General features: G+C 43.4%; 1 protein-coding gene across 1 annotated transcript; it reads right to left on the bottom strand.

Annotated features, from left to right (window-relative positions):
* Positions 1-10,590: 10,590 nt before the first annotated feature.
* Positions 10,591-15,072, bottom strand: LOC132767728 (inhibin beta E chain-like). The gene is made up of 2 exons (XM_060762994.2): positions 14,354-15,072; positions 10,591-12,652 (listed from the first exon to the last, which is right to left on the bottom strand). Exons 1-2 carry the CDS (start codon positions 14,718-14,720, stop codon positions 11,934-11,936), a joined length of 1,086 nt encoding a protein of 361 aa, XP_060618977.2. The 5' UTR covers positions 14,721-15,072; the 3' UTR covers positions 10,591-11,933.
* Positions 15,073-17,055: the final 1,983 nt, after the last annotated feature.

Genomic DNA, 17,055 nt, shown 5'->3' with positions numbered 1-17,055 from the left:
AGGAGTACTCAGAGTGTTGTAGCTCAGCAAGCGCAGGGGATTTTTCTGATGGTGGTTCAAAGGATGAGGGGGATGATGGGTTTCAAAGTGGGTTTCAAAGTGAGGAGTCTGCAAGTGAATGGCGAGAATTGCAGGCAGATGAGGCTGATGTTTGGGATTCCTGTGCTTTTTCCCAGACAACAGGGGAAAGTGAAAATTCCCTTGAGAAAAGACCGTGGCCAGATGGGGAGTTTTCCCGGGAAACTAGATTAAGTCTGAGAATGCAAGGAGTGAAAAATAGACAAACTAGATATTTTCAAAGAGTCCAAGGTAAGACTTTGAAGTCCAGGTGTCTTTGGCATGATATCATGGGTACCTGGACAGGATTAAATTAAGTGGTTTGGCTTCAAGTGTCTCAGAGGAGACAGTGTTGCCATAGCAGATGGCTCTCCTGTCTGCTTTCAACTGATGATTCAAGTATTCTCAGGTTTCCTGTTCTGGTTCATGCCTTTGTTTCCTTGGAGTGTTTATCTTTGGAGAAGTTCCTGTTTTCATGTTTATGGATTTAAGTCTGAAGTTCTGCTGTGGAATTTGATTATCCTGACTGTATGCTCTTTATCATTTTTGGGTTACTGCTATTTTGTATTTTCTATTCAACTGACCCTTTTGGAATTGTCCTTTTCCCCCTTTTATCTGCTTTCATTAAGAAATATTTTTAGATAGAATTACTGGACTCTAGTGTAGTGCTGGGTGAAAAGGTGTTTCAGTGCTAGAATGCAACACAGAGGTCGTTTTGCCAGTTCCTTCTTCTGAAATAAATCTTACAGTCCTTGATATTTGTTGGTGGTCTCCCATTCAAGCATTAACCATGACTCAGAAGAGAGGTGTGCAGTTTGTTTTTGCCTGAGCTTATGTGAAAATTCTGCCACTCCTCTCTTCTCTACTTTTGAGTTTGCACCAGGTGAAGTAAACGAAGGACAAAGGGAGAATGTGACACAAGGAGAAAATACATAAAATAAACACATCTGAAAAAGGTTGTTTCACAGCCCTCCATTTAGTAACTGCACATTACTACCTCAGGCTGGTCACGAAACTTTTGATTTTGACAATTAACACATTTTCTGTTGCTACTGAAGGCAAAGTCTGTGGTTTAAATCATAGCAATCACCCCCCCCCCCCCGCCCGCCACACACACACACATACTCACCCACATTAAAATTGGCATGAGTTGGACATTTTGTATATTGTGTTGAACAGTTCAGTGTATGTACCAAAGTGAACAAAGGTGCTTCCAGGTGAAGTTGTCCTTACGCAAATGTCCTGCAACTTTCATAGAATTTGACAGAGGATTCAGATATAGTTCTTTTAAATTTTAAACTCTCCCATATTTTCCTAGTGCTTTTTCCATGTAGTGGCCCTTAGTATCTTCTGGGATTTGCTTCCATAACTCCTAGTGGATACTAAAATCTGTGAATACACAAGTCCTACTACACAGTGGTGTAATAAAATGGTGTCCCTTATATAAAATGTCAAACTCAAGATTTACTTTTGACATGTTTGTTTTTGGAACATTTTCAAGTTATGGATGGTTGAATAGGTGGAAACAAAATCCATAGATAGGGAGGGCAAAATCTCATTGTGAATCAGATTCTCTTCATGTCTAGTTCACTTCTCGAGTTTGACACTTCTCAGATCTTCGTCTCTTGGGAAAATAAAGAGAGAAGCCTAGCCAGAACTTTGTACCTGCAACAGAGTTGTTATAGTTATTTGGCAGACTCTTGCTAAGTTCCAGATAGATTTTTTCCAGCAGTCCCTGCTACTGTCAAATGTGGAGGTTGGTATGTATTATTTTGGCAAATATTAATCCAATGACTGTAGTCTGGATCTGTTGCTGAGCCAGATTTGGTCTCTGAAACTGTCTGACCCATGATGACTGAACTGTCCATTTTAGCAGATTGTGGAATCCCTTTCTTATGAAATTTGATTCACTACAAGAAAAGTGTCAACAGCACCATCTGGTTTCCCTTCAGTGTGCTGCTTCATGTCAGTTTGGGCTCTCTTTAAGTCCAAGCTGTTTGCTCACCATAGGATATGGTCTGCTGATAAGAAGTCATATCTCTCAGGAGCAGAGGAATGAATGCTTACCCCCTACTTTCTCTTTCCTTTAATCTTTCATCTGTCACTTTAAGACAATTTAACAGCTCAGAAACAAGAGGGATTAAGGGTTTAGTCATTCCAGGCTTTCAACTCCCTGGGATGGCAGGTTAGTATGTCAGCATGTCAGGGAGTTAGTGTGACACAAATACATTCATTCTTCAGGCTCACCAGTCTAACTGTAGATTCCCCGCATACCATTAAAAGCTGAACTTTGGCCCCACAAGCCCCAACTTTTCATGATCCCTTTATGAATTTGTACTCATTATTCCACCTGTTAATCCTACCAGTTTTCTTATAATAACATAAATGACATAACCTCAGAGCTGAAGGAATTGCATTCTCATCTGTTACAACCACAGAATTCATGTGATTTTGACTGGAAGAATGAATTAACCCAAGTGCAGAAATACTGGATTCCTCACAATATTTAATATGATAGTTAGGTAGTTGGATTGTTTTTTATATGATTTCAGCCAACACAAGGGTCACGGGTTTGGGGCCCAGCGTGTCTAGCTCCAAAGGACCGAATGGGGCAAAGATGGGTTGAAGGCTTTCTTCTCAATGGACAATGTCAGCAGAGACAATGCTCCAAAAATTGACATGCTGCAATTGTATGCATACAGGTTTATTTATAGCACTTTGCTATTCAAGATAGCCTCTTTGGCTTCAGTAAATACAATGGGTGCGAGTCAGGAAAACAAAATGGTGCTGGCAATTTCAATTGAGACTCCAAGGGCCCTTTCACATAGCCCTATATCCCAAAATATCAAGGCAAAAAACCCCACATGATCTTAATGTGGAATTAGATAATCCAGTTCAAAGCAGATATTGTGGGATTTTCTGGCTGGATATTCTGAGATATAGGGCTGGAAGGAAGAACCCTAAGAAGGGGGTCTGATTTGGCAACACAGGAATAAAATCAGATCATATTAGAAAAACAAACAAACAAAAAAATCGTAGCCCCTCTCTCTTAAGCCCATTGTATGTTCTGTGTACCTTCCTAGGGATTATGCTATCTTTTGGAGTCAGTGTGGGTTCCCTAATTTGTCCATTAGGGACAAATTTGCCCTAATGGCCAAGGAATATGGGCTTCATCATTTTGGGATCTGGTTTTCGACAACATGATCATGGGGCTGGTTCTAGCTCTTTATAGAGAACTGATCAAGGAATCACTGGCACCACCACCATTACAAGACACCCCCTCTCTTGTGAGAATAGGCTTCTTACTCATGCATAAATGATCTCTGATCCTTAGATCTTTGTATTAACAGAATAGTGAGAACCAGGCCTGTAGCCAGGATTTTGATGGGGGGGGGGGGGGTTGAGTTTAATTCGGGGGGGGGGGGCTGAGTCTGAGTGAAAGAGGGTCTACCCTAGCAAACCTTTTGTATCATTACCCCAATACCCCCATGCATATGGGATATATTGAGTATGGTGATCAGATCATGATATGAATAAACATAACAGTTTAAATAATGCACCAGTAAGGCCTTCTCGCGGACCTCCATGAGAATTTGGGGGGGGGGGGGCTGAAGCCCCTCAACCCCCCCCCCCCCCCCCCCCCCCCCCGGCTACATGCCTGGTGAGAACTGTCATCTTCAGTAGCCTGAATGGCAGAAACATATATGACCCAGCAGCTTTCTTTCTTCTCAGCATTCACAACCATACATAGAAAAAGGAAATATGACATGAATAACCCTGACTTTGATCATACATTTTACCCCTTGTCTAGTTCCTTGATAACTGCCCTTCCAAGTTCTCATCTTCTTCCTATGTCTTGACTGCAGTCTCCTTTCTGATTAATGACTGAGTCAAAGGGATGGAAAATCTTTAACTATGTCAACGCCTTCACTGTGTTTATGGAAACCTTTATGGAAATTAACTGTGACCTGTTATCTATTTTCTTAATGTTCAACTGTAATTCTGCTTTTGCAATTTCATCCTTGGTTTTCTTCAGTAGTTGTTCCAAGTTGTTTGCTATTTTCCCTAAGTGCTGGATGTCACCTGCAACCCAACGTACGATTATATATGTGAAGGTCACTGGATGACCAATTTCAAAATCAAACAGACTGCATAATGGTAAGCAGAAGACAAAGAAGCTTCATTCTCTTTGCAAAACAAGGTCAGGAGCATATTGTGGCAAAGACCATCAAGAATGGTGATTCCAACAGATGTTACTTGCCCATCCTTGGTGCTGCTGGTATTGTACAAAATCACATTGCAGAGTTTCTTTGATACACTGAACTTGGACTACTCTACACCAGTGTTTCTCAACCTTCCTAATGCTGTGACCCCTTAATACAGTTCCTCATGTTGTGGTGACCCCAAGGCATAATATTATTTTTGTTGCTCCTTCATAACTGTCATTTTGCTACTATTATGAATCGTCATGTAAATATCGGATATGCAGAATGTATTTTCATTCACTGGACCAAATTTGGCACAAATACCCAATATGCCTAAATTTGAATATTGGTGGGGTTGGAGGAAGGGGATTGATTTTGTCATTTGGGAGTTGTGATTTCTGGGATTTATAGTTCACCTACAATCAAAGAGCATTCTGAACTCCACCAACCATGGAACTGAACCAAACTTGGCACACAGAACTCCCATGACCAATAGAAAATACTGGAAGGGTTTGGTGGGCATTGACCTTGAGTTTGGGAGCTGTAGTTCTGCTACATCTAGAGAGCACTATGGACTCAAACAGTGGACCATAATTGGCACAAATACTCAATATGCCCAAATGTGAACAGAAAATACTGGAACTCATTGACATTGAATCTTGGAGTTGTAGTTCACCTACATCCAGAGAGCACTGTGGACTTAAACAATGATGGATCTGGACCAAACTTGGCACACAGACTGAACACGGGCAACTCTGAACACTGGTGGAGTTTGGGGGAAATAGACTTGACATTTGGGAGTTGTGGTTGCAGGGATTTATAGTTCACCTACAATCAAAGAGCATTCTGGACCCCACCAATGATAGAATTGGGCCAAACTTCCTATACAGAACCCACATGACCAACAGAAAATACTGTATTTTCTGATGGTCTTTGGTGACCTCTTGGATGCCCCCTTATGACCCCCGCAAGTTGAGAAACACTGCTCTACACACATGGATACCCTGTCCCCGCATCTCTATTTCACGTGAGCTTGTGGAGTTAGATATTACCCAGAGTTATAGGTAAGATGGCTACAATATGATAAGAGAGAAAAGGAATCAATCTCTCTAAAGAACTTTTTATATGACTGAGTGTTGAAGTTTGTTACTGGTTCCAGCTACATTACTTGCATTTAAGACGGAAGCAAACTCATGAAAGAAGGTGAAGGACTGAATAGTGAAATGGAGCAATGGGTTGGGAGTGGACACTCAGAAAAGCTGAGCATAAAAATTTTGCTTGGTTGTATTGTCTGGTGTTTCTGGGAGTTGCAATTCCACAACTATATTCCCAAGTTATAGGAGAGATTGCTATTCTTAGTAACATCCCTAGTGGACCTAGAGTTAGGATCAGATTGTAATCCCCTCCTGAACAGAGCAACCTGAGCAGTGGACTATGTGCACCATGTGTCCTGGCTGATGAAAGCTGGCCTTTGCTCTCTCTGCTGTACTTTGTCAAGCAGCAGACCCATAGCCGAGGGAGAGGGGAGCAGGCCACCTGGCCAGAAAGATGATAATGTGCTTCAGAGCTGCCATGCAACACTGGACTTTGAGCTGTGTTCTTTTTACTGGAAGCTGAGGCACTCTAAATTATGACACAATCATGCATGAAAGTGAAATCTGATACAGATATATGTGGCTAGCAGCTACCCAACAACTATACAAGAAATGAAGATAATTTTGTGGTTCGTGAATATCGAATATCTACTGAAGTGTAATGGTTTACAGTGGATGGAGCTTGGGTTGCAATAGAGATTACTTAGCTAGTAGACCAGTGGTTCTTAACCTTCTTAATGCCACGACCTCTAAATACAGTTTCTCATGTTGTGGTGACCCCCAACCATAAAATTATTTTTGTTGCTACTTCACAACTGTAATTTTGTTATTGTTATGAATCGTAATGTAAATATCTGATATGCAAGATGTATTTTCATTCACTGGACCAAATTTGGCACAGATACCCAATATGCCCAAATTTGAATGCTGGTGGGGTTGGTGGGGGGGATTGATTTTGTCATTTGGGAGTTGTAGGTGCTGGGATTTATAGTTCACCTACAATCAAAGAGCATTCTGGACTCCATCAACGATGGAATTGAACCAAACTTCCCACACATAACCCCCATGACCAACAGAAAAGACTGTTTTTTGATGGCCTTTGGCGACCCCTCTGACACCCCCTCATGACCCCCCCAGGGGTCCCGACCCCTGGATTGAGAAACACTGTAGTAGACATTTAGCAGAAGCTAAATTCAGTAATGACAGTTTCTCCCAGCCTTGCCCCCTTCCTCCTAGTCAGGCATGTAGCTGGGGGTGGGGGGCTTGAGGGGCTTCAGCCCCCCCCCCCCGAAATTCTCATGGTGGTTCGCAAAAAGGCCTTACTGGTGCATTATTTAAACCGTTATGTTTATTCATATCATGATCTGATCACCATACTCAATATATCCCATATGCATGGGGGTATTGGGGTAACGATACAAAAGGTTTGCTAGGGCAGACCCTCTTTCACTCAGACACAGCCCCCCCGAAACTCAGCCCCCCAACCCCCTGAAAAAAACTCACCACCACCCCCCCCCCCCGAATCGAAATCCTGGCTACGGGTCTGCTCCTGGTAGTTGTTTTGGGTTATAGTTCCCATTATCCCCAGTCAGAATCCCCATCATCCTGCTGGCCAGTCACAACAGCAGAAAAGCTGAAAGTACCCATTTTCCTTCATCTGTCAATGCCAGTTGTAGTCTACTCGAATGTTTGCCCACTTTTGCTACCTGGTGGTGCTAGACTTGTACCATAATTCTGCTATGTGATAGTGTTGATTATCTCCCCTTTATACCAAAATGCCTACATCTGATTAAAAGGTGTTTCTGTAAAATAAACACACAAAACTAACAAAATGAAGTTCAACAGGGACAAAGGCAAAATACTCCACTTAGGCAGAAAAAAATATGAAAGGCACAAATACAAAATGGGAGATTTCTGGCTCGACACAGTACGTGCAAATAAGATCTTGGAGTCCTCCTGGCGAACAAGTTAAACATGAGACAACAATGTAATGTGCGGCTAAAAAAGCCAATGGGATTTTGGCCTGCATAAATAGGAATCTAGTGTCTAGATCCAGGGAAGTCATGCTACCTCTCTATTCTGCCTTGGTCAGACCGCACATGGAATACTATGTCCAATTCTGAGCACCACAATTGAAGGGAGATGTTGACAAGCTGAAATGTGTCCAGAGGAGGACAACTCAAATTATCAAGGGTCTGGAATACAAGCCCCATGAGGAGCGGCTTAAAGAGCTGAGCTTGTTTCGCCTGCAGAAGAGAATTGTTTGGGGAATCTGAGCTGTTAGGCTCAAAAATAACCCTTAACTGGGGAGATTTCACCATAAATATAGCAGAGTACCAGAAGTAAACTTCATAACCAGCAGAAACTTACAAGTGATGAGCTGGGATAAGCTTCTATTCCTTAGGATGGCACCGGATTGCAGAGTCAGAACTTTAGGTTCCAAAATGTTTATTGAAGTAAAAGAAATAAATTCTTGATAGAAAGGTCTTGGAGCTCACTAGCTTGATAAATTTCATCTTCTAAAGAGGTAAAAGGGTAAACATATGTGAGGGGAAGTCATAGGGAGGAGGGAGAAGGCTTGTTTTCCGCTGCCCTGGCAACTAGGACTTGGAGCAATGTGTTCAAATTGCTCAAAAGGAGATTCCATCTGAACAGTAGGAAGAACTTCCTGACTGTGAGAGCTGTTTAGCAGTGGAACTCTCTGCCCTGGACTGTGGTGGAGGCTTCTTAAACTTTTAAACAGAAGCTGGATGGCCATCTGTCAAGGGTGCTTTGGGTGTGATTTTCCTGCTTCTTGGCAGGGGTTTGGACTTGATGACCCATGAGGTCTCTCCCAACTCTATGATTCTTTGAAAAGCACCCCATGTAGCACTCAGGTAACTTTTATATGGTGCCACTGTCCAGTCAGTATGAAGTGGTTCTCTTTCAGTCTGCTTGTAATGTCAGTTCTTTTGACTAGATGATACAATACATGCATAATATTTTATATTGATATAATTGCTTTTTATTTTTTGCTTCTAAGTAAGTACAAAAGTGAAAGGGTGTAAATTTCCTCAAGACAAAAGCAGCCCTGGGACCACTATTTGGATGGGTATTGATAGTGAAGACAAAGCGCTGTAGGTTAGGAAGGAACTGGCAAAACCATTTCTGAGTATTCCATGCCTAAGAAAACCCTTTGAAATGCACTGGGTCACCATAAATCAACAAGCCCCCGGTGGTGCAGTGGGTTAAAGCCCTGTGCCGGCAGGACTGAAGACCGACAGGTCGCAGGTTTGAATCTGGGGAGAGGCTGATGAGCTCCCTCTATCAGCTCCAGCTCCTCATGCGGGGACATGAGAGAAGCCTCCCACAAGGATGATAAAAACATCAAATCATCCGGGCGTCTCCTGGGCAACGTCCTTGCAGGCGGCCAATTCTCTCACACCAGAAGCGACTTGCAGTTTCTCAAGTTGCTCCTGACACGACTAATAATAATAATACCATAAATCAACCAGTGATTTGAAGTCACATACGACATAAGCACTCAGGGTTTGCCAACCATATATATTAGTCATACCAGGCCCTCTCTCCACATCTCTTTCAACCAACCTAAACACAAAGGGTAAAAACATAGGTTACAACTTCACTGAATTTACCGTATATTCTGTTGTATAAGACTACTGTTTAACCCAAGAAAATCTTCTAAAAAATCAGGGGTCGTCTTATACGTGGGAGCCATCTTGTACGCAGGAGTAGTCTTATGGACTGGAGGCGCTCAGCTGTAGATGTACTCCGGCCTGCATGCCCCACTAAACATGCCCTGCCACACTCTCTGAGGGTGCGTGTATGGTGAAGTATGCAGGCCCAGAGCACACCTGTAGCCAAGCTCCGAGCCTGCCTGCGCACCCCGCCACACATGTGTTCCCTTTCCAAGGCAAGGAGGCAAGTTCAGATGCACATGAAAGCAGGCTTTCATGTCAAGCAGATTTTTGTATGGGGAGAAGGCTTCCCATTTCATGCTTTTGAAGAAATTGAAGACTCGAAAGAAACAGTAGAAATGGTAAGAACTAATTTCGTGCACATGTCTACTCCTGATGTCTTTCTATTGACTTTAAATCCCATCAGATATGGCATCTGGCTTTGTTTTTTTAGGTCTAAACAACCCAAGAATGATGATGATGAAGAAGAAGAAGAAGAAGAAGAAGAGGAGGAGGAGGAGGAAGAAGAAGTAGTAGTAGTTTATTTTTCTACCCCGCCTCCATCTCCCCGAAGGGACTCGGGGCAGCTTACATGGGGCCAAGCCCAAGGCAAAATACAATTAAAAGCAAAGCAATAACAAATTAAAACAGCATAAAACAGCATAATAACAAGCATCAAAAGCAACAACAGCCTAAATTTGTCGGGGGGGGGGGGGGGGAGGACCGCTATGCAAGCTGGTTAAAGGATAAGGTGGTTCAATAAGGTGGATAACAATGTATAATAGCATAGGAAATAGCATGGAAACAGAGCAATTTAACAGGATCCGTTGAACTTAATTTAATATATAGTAATGTAATATAGGAATTCAGAATCAGGTCATGATTCAAGTCATGATATAAGTCATTTATCATAGGAAAACTTGAGAATTGTATGCAGATGCTATGAACCAATGTCATCAGCATGTTGTTCATTCATTCAGTTGTTTCTGACTCTTCGTGACTTCATGGACCAGCCCACGCCAGAGCTCCCTGTTGGTCGTCACCACCCCCAGCTCCTTCAAGGTCAATCCAGTCACTAATCAGCATAGGTATATGCTATGTAGGCTCAACAATTCCTTTTCCAATGTGGAGAAGTCCATGATAAGGTACAAAAGAAATTAAGGATCTGGATCCTGGAAGCTCATTGTGTACATTGATGGGTAGCCTTTAGAATGGAGTTGGATGATGAATACACTAGAGAGGGAGTATCAGGCACACCAAAAAGGAGGAACACTGAGAGAGTGCTAAAGTATATTGATACAGTTGTGGAAGTGGAATGGATCCAGAAAGGTGCACATTTACGACCCTTGCTCTATATTTTCATAAGGCTGCTGTAAGGTGATACCGGTCTTTGGTGAGCAAAGAGAAGAAGAGGGGGCCGAAGGGATGAAGAATGCAAAGAACTGATTATTGGGGCTGCAATGTCTGCTTTTAGATTTCACGTTTTAAACCCATTCGAAAATAGCTGAATTATGTCAACAGAATATTTCACAGAGATCACCATGTGTTTTTCTTTTAAACATTTTTTTATTATTGATGCCATTCCAAAAATAAAATAATATAGATAGATATATTAACACAAGTACAACAAATACACACAAAAATACAAAACACACAATGACGGAATGTTAACATCACTAATTGAAATATATCTCCTACTTTTTGGACACTCTCAGTCTCAGAAACAAGATTGCTAGGAAACGAGTCAGTGAAATTGAGAGGAGAAATAATTCCAACCTTAACAGTATGTGCAATTAAGATTTACATAGTACAAAGCACCCATAATTCAGTTTCCTTTGTATCTAAGTGGTCAGATCCGAACTGCTTTGTGTTACAAAATGCTATTTCTTTTTTTCTTTCTTTTGGAATTTTGTTGCATGCATCAAAAATGCATTGCACAAAAAGGGAATGGATTAAGATAAGCATGTGTTTTCTGAGAACCAGCGACGTGTAGTAGTTTGAGCACTAGACTGTAAATCTGGAGACTAAGGGCCTTTCCGGACAGGCCCTACATTCCAGGATATGATCCCAGGTTTTCTGCTTTGAACTTGATTATATGAGTCCACACTGCCAGAGAATCTGGATAAACAGAAAACCTAGAATCAGATCCTGGCATATAGGGCCTGTCTGGATGGGTCCTAGGATTCAAATTCCCACACAGCTCTGGAAATCCACTGAGCAAATCGCCTGAGAGGAAGTCAGTGGCAAACCCTCTCTAAACAAATCTTACCAAGAAAACCCTATTATAGGTTCCCTATAGGGTCACTATAACTCAGAAGTGAGTTGAAGGCACAAAACAACTATATGTATCCTGGTCTACAACTTTGTTGTAGGGGATGTTCTTCTGCCCTTTCCCTTGCCTGGAAACCTACCCAACCCTAGAGCTAGAGGTTGGAAAATGTATTTATTGGACTACAGCACCAGAAATCCCAAGCCAAAATGACTAATGTGGCCAAAACACAAAATCTTCTGAGTTTTGCCCAGCACCACAGCGAGATGGGGAAGGAGAGGAGGTCAAGTGGCAGGGTGTAGAATTCGAAAAAACTATGAAGTAGCCACCGCCTGAAGGGGAACCTGATTTGGAAATAAAGAAACCTGTTGGCTGAAGGGACTGAGCACTTTCTCTGTGATTTGTACACCTAGGCAGGTAGAAGAGTTGCAATCCTGCTGCAGTTTTCCTTTCCTCTACAGAAACCACTGTTGCTCTCTGCAAAGAGTCCACATATGCCCACCCTGCAACTTGGATTGGAGCATCATCTTTTTCACTGCCATGCCTGGGTGTCTCCCAGGAGTAGAGGGCCTGTAACCCACATCTCCCTCTCTGCCCCTTTGCATTTCCCCCCTTGACTACAGTCCTGTCCTTAGCTGCAACCACAAGCATCGACTACCATGTCAGGAATGTCAGTTTTGATGAGGTTGCTATTGGGGTCAAAGTAGAGCAGAGAAAGGGCCCGTCGCTGGGTAGGGACACAGCAAGAACGGCCAGCAGTCTGAATGTTGTTGGCTTTGACCAAGTTGAAGACGGTGGTGTGGAAGGAGGCTGCAATGCCAGGCGTGCCAGCCAGGTGCATGGGGCATTCACCCATACAATAGTTTATCTGATAGCCCTCTGGCTTGAAAATCCAGTCATTCCAACCAATGTCCCGGAAGTCAACATAATAGTCTTTTCGGCAGCAAACCTCAGAGTTCTGGTCACAGCTTAGGCTGCGCTTGGTGATCTGATGGCTAGGCTCCCGCATCTTGGCCTTCACCACGAGGAAGGGCTGGTGAGAGCTGCCAGTGGTTGTCACCAAGGCTGTGATATTGGGATGGCAGCCTTTGCACTGCAGCTCCAATTGAAGGGCTTTCTCCTTGCGCTGAAAGAAGTTCTGCAAGCCTGGCATGAGGGAGAAGGTGTGCCAGCTGCTGCCCTTGCTCCCCAACTGCTGTTCCCCCAGGGCCACTCGCTCATGCCCTGCCAGGTAGACCTGTAGAGTGATGTTTCGATGGGCCTTGAGATACAGCCATAGCTGGGCCTGCAGGATGTGCATGTCTTGGCCTTCAGTTTGCGTAAGCTGGAACTGTAGTAGCCCAGAAGGCTCTGCAGAGAAGAGAGAACAGACAAGATGGAAATCATTATTTTGCTTTCCTAAGAACATTATTAGAAGTCTTTCCATACCTCAGAACATTTGGGAACGTAAGCTAGATTCTCTAAATTCTCTCAACCTATAGGTCCCAGATGTTTTGGCCTTCAGCTTCCAGAAATCCTAACAGCTGGTAAACTGGCTGGGAATTCTGGGCATTGTAGGCCAAAACATTTGGGGACCCACAGGTTGAGAACCACTGCTCTAAATGTTAGCAAGATGCCATTGACTATGTGTCCCTCACTCCATGTTTCGTTGCTGTGGAGCTCAATGAGGCAGCCACTGGCTCTCTCAGGGTGATCCACTCACATGGTTGTGAAGAAAAGTGGGGTATAAATGTCACAAATAAATCTATATCCTTACACCAAAGCAATCTATGATATAGAAAGCATAAGGCTAAGAAAGCATGCTTCATCCAAGAGGCCCTAGTTACCTCCTTTCTTGAATTTGACCCTAGGCTCCCATGCATATACCGAATTTTAAAAATTGGAATATGTCAACATAACTATTTATTTGTCAAGTATCTAAGGAATTAGGCATTGTACAAGACCTTCTTCTAGCCTCCCCAGATTCTATATCAAAGGCCATTTCTTTCTTGTTCCATCATGGACAGTGCCAATAGATAATTATTTGGTGTGACTCATCTGTACATCCTAGTAATGCATTTTAACTGTATGAATTCAGAGCCTGAAAATTTTCCTTTTTTTTTTTAACTAAGGTAGCTGTGCAAGTTTGGACTTCTAGAAATTATAGCATCTCCACCCCTTGCACCCATTATGCCATGTATGGATACATAATCAAAGTCATCCAGGATCTGTTAAAAACCTCCTGAGATGGAGCACTCCACAACACCCTGAGGCAGTCTATTCCACAGCTGAACAGCTTCTACATTAGGCTTGCAACCATGTGCCAAGAAGCATAGTCCAATGGTCTCACTCAATGTGTGGTGGCCTATTAGGCCTTTCACAATACTGCGTTCCACATGGATTTCTACCATGCCGTGGCTACAAAGGTCACTCCATGGTAGAAATAAACAAATGCATAGATCAATAAAACTCTATCAAATTCCATCATGAGATTTGCACACCTTTTGGCAAAGCCATCCTATAATCAGACATTTTTTGCAAGTAAAGAGGTTACCCTTCACCTAGAAATGTTATTTTGCAGTTCCCATTGTAATGACTGGAGAACTGCAAAAGCTCTGATTCTCCAGATGCCAAGGGGCATGTATAGAACAGCATTGAACATAAAGCCCCAGAGTGGTATGAAAGTCTTCCTTTGCCACCTGTTTGGATGAACAGTGAATGACAGGCAGAAATCAATAGATGATCCATTTACTCTGTCCCCATATGGTCCTCTCCTCGCCCACAACTCAACTGTAATTCAGAAGGTGAATTAGAACAGATGAAGGAATTTCAGTGAAGCTTGAGAGGGAAGAAGCATCCACTGAGATTCCTTCTTCTGCACAACCAATAAAGGGAAAGAAACCCTGCCATGCTGTCCCCTTGGCAATCCTAGTCTCTAATGGGAAAGAAAGCCCAGCACAAAGAATTACTGCTCTGCTTCCTAACAAAAGTATGCAGAGGACGTCATGGCCTCTGAACACAGCTTATTTTCTAATTGAAGCCCCAGATAATATGCCCCGAAGAGACACTCACCTGTTTCTGCAAAACTGATGATCTCGTAGCCTTGCTCATCCGGCTCGGGCTTCTCCCATCTGGAAGAGAGCCCGGCTCCATCCATCCGGCCTTTGCCCAGGTGCAGTCGCCGCAATGCATTGGCAACGGCGGCACGTGGCACAGGATGGGTGATGTTGGGCCTCTGGCTGAGGTTCAGCTTCTGCAGGATCTGCTGCTTGGCTACTTCCACCAGGAAGGCTTTCTCCGCGCTGGGCTCTAAAGGGGGCATCCGGCAGGAAGGGCAGCCTGGTCTTCCCTCAACCCAGGCCACAAAGGTCCATATGAGGACTACTCTGGCCAGCAGAGTCCTCTTGCCCTGGAAGTTGTAGGGAGGAGTAGGAGCCATGCAGAAGAGAGCAAGGAATGGGAGATAGCAAGATGTTGCAAGGGGAGTGGTGTTTCTAGGTATGGAAGTTAGGGACCACCACTGGACCTCACCAGCTATGCCTCGACTGCATCCACGATGCCTGCATTTTAGCCTTAACAGTCTTCTCCTGGGTCTAGGAAGACAGAATAAACCTCTAGGTCCTCTTTTGTTTCCTGCTGATCCCTCTCTGCTCCTCGTCCTTAGCCAAGGTCTTCTCTTGTTGCTATTGTTGCTGCTCTCCAAGCCAGGCAGTAGAGCAAGTGTGTCTCGCTTGAGATATTGGCTCTCTGGCTGGCATTTCACAAGTGTCACCTAGCCAGGTGCCTCAGTACTTGTCACTTAAGCAGCTTTGGCCCCACCTTCTTGTGCCTCCGGGATTGGTTGTCCTGATTGCAGTGCCCCGAAAGGGAGGTTTGTGCAGTTGGGGTGGAGTTTAGAGTGAAAGGGGGATTGCAACAGGCTCCCTGTGGTGTAGTATAGGGACCTAAGGGGAGGAGAAGGAGCTACATATTCCTTGATGCGTAAAGGGTGAGGATTGCGTAGGTAGTCTCTGTATTAATGTGCAGGGAAATACCTCGTTTGCCGGGGGAATGAGGAACCCAACACGAGGAGAAATGGCAAAAATGTAGGGTTAGTGGGTTAAACTGCTGAGCTGCTAAACTAGCTAAACGAAAGGTTGCAGGTACAAATCCGGGGAGCAGCATGAGCTCCCACCATTAGCCCCAGCTTCTTCCAACCTAGCAGTTCGAAAACATGCAAAAGTAAGTAGATCAGTAGGTATTGCTCTGGCGGGAAGGTAACAGCGCTCCATGCAGTCATGCCAGCCAGATGACCTTGGAGGTGTCTAAGGACAATACTGGCTTTTTGGCTTAGAAATCGAGATGAGCACCAACCTCCAGAGTTGGACATGACTGTACTTAATGTCAGGGGAAATCCTAACCTATAGGGTTAGGGTGAAGGGGAATATAGTTTGGGAAACACTGGCCCCTTCTACACTGTCCTTATATCCCAGGATCTGATCCCATGTTATCTGCTTTGAACTGAGATATAGCACAGTGTAGATCCAGTCACTGGTTCTGTACCCATAGGTCCCCAAGGTAGCACAGATGGTGGACATGGGAATGGTTATTTCACCAAGACTTGTGATTTCTTTTCATGTCAGGAGCAACTTGAGAAACTGCAAGTTGCTTCTGGAGTGAGAGAATTGGCTGTCTGCAAGGATGTTGCCCAGGGGATGCCAGGATGTTTTGATGTTTTACCATCCTTGTGGAAGGCTTCTCTCATGTCCCCGCATGGGGAGCCGGAGCTGACAGAGGGAGCTCATCCACGCTCTCTTCAGATTTGAACCTGCTACCTATCAGTTTTCAGTCCTGCCAGCACAAGGGTTTAACACACTGCACCACCAGGGGCTCCTTGTGATGCACCCACACAAAGAGTTATGCAGTTTGTCTTCACTTTAGCTGTGATGGTTCAATGTTACAGTATCCTAGAACTTGTAGTTTGGTGAGACACCTGCACTCATTGTCAGAGGCTGAAGAACTTATGAAACTTCAACTCCCAGGATTCCATAATATTGACAAATGTTGTCGAACCAAATTAATTCTACAGTGGAGCTCCCCTTTGGTTTGGAACAACCTTTAGGAGTGGCAATAGCAGCAGGAGCTTAAAAAATGTGTAGAAGGCATGTTTCAAAAAGAAAAAGAAATGAAAAAAAATCAGAGTCCCAAAATTTGCTCCCAGATATGCAGAAGTGCAGATAATAGTTAACCCTGTTGAAATGATGAACCCCACTAGCCAAGAATACCATAGAATCGTGTTGAAGGACTTATAAAATGACTAAACAGGGCATATTTTGTTGGATATGGATAAATGAAAGTGTGGCTACCAGTCCTGCAGATACAGGGGCTGTACTGTATAAAATATATAACATTGTCGTGAACACGATCTTATCATACATTTATAGATGTCACATTTTTTTTCTTTAAGAGACACTTACATTTAAGCACTTTTAAAATAACCTGAATAACTTACAGCTCGATCATCAGCACAAACTTTACAAGGAGGAAAAAAACCCTAGATTAATGTTTTCTATATTAATGGCTTCTTTTAAATCAACATGGTTAAATATGGTTAAGTTAGGTTAAACAATAACAATAATACATGTTTGGTGTACCCTGAGAAAGGTAGTGTATAATAGAGCAAAGTGAGATTTGATATCAAGCGTCTCTTTGTATACTTTACAATATTCTCCCTCTCCCAGAGCAAATAAGACCTTCTTATCAGGCATTTCCCCCCTCCAGAACCACAAAGGGAT

This window comes from Anolis sagrei, chromosome 2 (genome assembly GCF_037176765.1).
Source record: "Anolis sagrei isolate rAnoSag1 chromosome 2, rAnoSag1.mat, whole genome shotgun sequence".
In the NCBI taxonomy this organism is placed as follows: Eukaryota; Metazoa; Chordata; class Lepidosauria; order Squamata; family Dactyloidae; genus Anolis; species Anolis sagrei.
Note: the sequence above shows the minus strand (reverse complement) of the source record. Positions and strands in the feature narration are given on the sequence as shown.